At 42.5% G+C, this 2500-nt stretch overlaps 1 protein-coding gene across 1 annotated transcript in view; it reads left to right on the top strand.

Annotated features, from left to right (window-relative positions):
- Positions 1-2500, top strand: part of LOC308150637 (G2/M phase-specific E3 ubiquitin-protein ligase-like) — a gene marked incomplete at both ends in the record, with an annotated part of 30941 nt that overhangs the window by 4443 nt on the left and 23998 nt on the right. Inside the window, one exon of the mRNA XM_080523446.1 lies at positions 327-443. Within this exon, the coding sequence (XP_080379572.1) occupies positions 327-443 (117 nt within the window). The remainder of the gene's footprint in view (positions 1-326; positions 444-2500) is intronic.

The raw sequence follows: 2500 nt of genomic DNA, 5'->3' as shown, positions 1-2500 counted from the left end.
AGCCCACCCCTCTGACCCTCGCTGTCACTCCGTACCAGGGGAGGCTGGTGGAGGTAGAAATCAGAGGACGGGCTCATATTGTAACGCCATGGGATAGAATGGAGAAAGGGATCAAAACCTATTACAATTCTTCATTCCATTCCGTGCATTACAATGACCCCAGCCTTTGATTTCTACCTCCGCCGGCCTCCCCTTCTCCATACACAGCAATGGTTCTTAGGAGTGGGCTCACTCTGGGCTGAGCACACACATATAGGACGACCAGACTAAACACACACATATGGGATGACCAGGCTATTAAGAATTTCCTGTTGTGGGCGTCACAGAGATGCATCCTGGGAGTTGGAGGAGAACGCCTTCGGAGAACTGCTGCAGGTGTACCAGCACTGTGACGCTCTGGAATGTGTGTCCCGCAGAGGACGGGCGGACTCCTCACACACCGGGTAAGGTGTGTGTGCGTGTGTGTGCATGCTTGTGCGTGTGCACATGTGCGTGTGTGTGTGTGTGTCTCTGTGTGCGTGTGCTTTACAAATGTAAGCAAGTTACCTGCAGCATTACATTACGTTCCGATTCAAACAATTACCGTGGATCTACGTGCACGCCAGAGAACGTTCCATTTCAAAGTTTAACGTGGTCGTGCCACTTAATTAATGTGTGCTCTGCCAGCAGCATTAATGTTTTCATTCAAAGACATGATTTGCCAGATTTTCTAGGCATGATTGTTTTAATTTTGAGTTATTTCATGAAGTTGAATTTGGTTTTGATTTTGAAATTATTGAATAGTTGTGTCCTTATTTGTCGATAATCCAATGTGACAACTTGCCCGACGTAGTGTGACACTTTATCCCCTGATGGGGAAATTGTCACAAATGCACAATGTATTTCATGGTAGGGATGCACGATATGCATTTTTTCCAACCGATACCGATAACCAATGTTTACCCGCTTCTCGTGGCCGATAACCGATATGATAACCGATATGAGAACAGATATAATTTCACAGTTGATAACCTGTAGTTCATGCACACCTGAAGGTAAGAAAGGCTATGTAGTGAGCAAAGATTGATGATTTAATATTCCATAGTGATCTCACCAAATATAACTTACATCACTATTGTTAACACAACAAAGAGAACACTTCTGACTCTTCAAATGTTGAAATCTTAACTGTAACTTCAATGGAATCCCAAGCTGTGCCGTCCAGCCATTTTCGCCGTTCACTCATGAGTCAAATGCCAGTAGATTCGCGTCTTGCTCCCTTTAACACATGTCGGTGTTTCCCTGGTTGCGAGATCTAAACTACTAGAACTGAAAGCGGCAGGTAACAGGCACGTAACATCCATATGCTGTATATATATATAAATATATTATATATTATTATTAATATACAGTATATATATTGACTACCAGCAAGACACCGGAGCACTCGTATCTATAAGAAACGTGGAGATTGTATGAGCCCCGCATCAGTCAGCCTTTCCGTAGAAATACATCGCTCCGTTATATATCTAACGTTACATGTTTTAAGGCTGATCTGTGCATGATAGTGCTGCATTATGTTGATCTATTTATATCGATCTATTCTTGACAATTCCTTATTACCAGTGGAAAGGGGGAAGGCTAAAATACTTTGAATGGAATAGATAGGACTTTCCGTTCAATGGAGGAAGCATGATACTCGCGAGTTCATCTCGCTTTTCTCCCCGTTGATGTATTAAACAATCTAAGCAATCTAATCAGAGCAGTTGTTATTATGTAATATTATTGATGGATGTGCCATTTTTGATGGAGAGCAGTGAGCGGATGACTGGATGTGAGCATGTATTTGACTAATGCCGATAGATTCGCGTCTTGCTCTGAAACCGGAGCTGTCGGCGCAGACAGGATTTTACAGCGTTCCTTCAAACTATCGTAATTCATGAACTATATGCCCAATCTAAAAAATTCAAACAGTTTCTGAAAGCAGTTGAACAGTTGAACTTTCTTAGGCTTATTGCGGTAGTTCACCAAACTTTTGCCGAACATGTATTGCAAATTGCAAACGCACTATCTGCCTCAGAAACTCTGAAAAACGTCCACACCGGGGAAGCCATGTTTCGCTCTCGTCTCTACACTGCATGGCTGTACGCAGGCGCAGCATCATGAGCGCGACAACCGGAACCGGAAATATTTCAGGCTTCATATTATCGGCTCTATATCGGCTAAAATGTAATAAAACCGATAAATATTTAATAACATTAATTTACCAATATCGGGCCGATAAATATCGGCGCCGATAATATCGTGCATCCCTATTTCATGGTGTACAACTCTGTACTGAAATAAGATATGAAGATACTAAATATGTGCCCAAGACTTCCTTCTTTCATTTGGTATGATTTATACCATTGTGATGTATTGTGCCCAATAAATGTTACACAGCCTGTGACAACATACCCGCGCCTTTTTTTGACACGGGAGCATAAACACCGGCAAAGGTGCTGGTGTTTCGTCCGAAGAC

The sequence above is a fragment of the Nansenia antarctica genome (assembly GCF_963989245.1).
Source record: "Nansenia antarctica genome assembly, chromosome: 2".
Lineage (NCBI taxonomy): Eukaryota > Metazoa > Chordata > Actinopteri > Argentiniformes > Microstomatidae > Nansenia > Nansenia antarctica.
The sequence above is the reverse complement of the archived record's forward strand: the minus strand, read 5'-3'. Positions and strand labels throughout refer to the sequence as shown.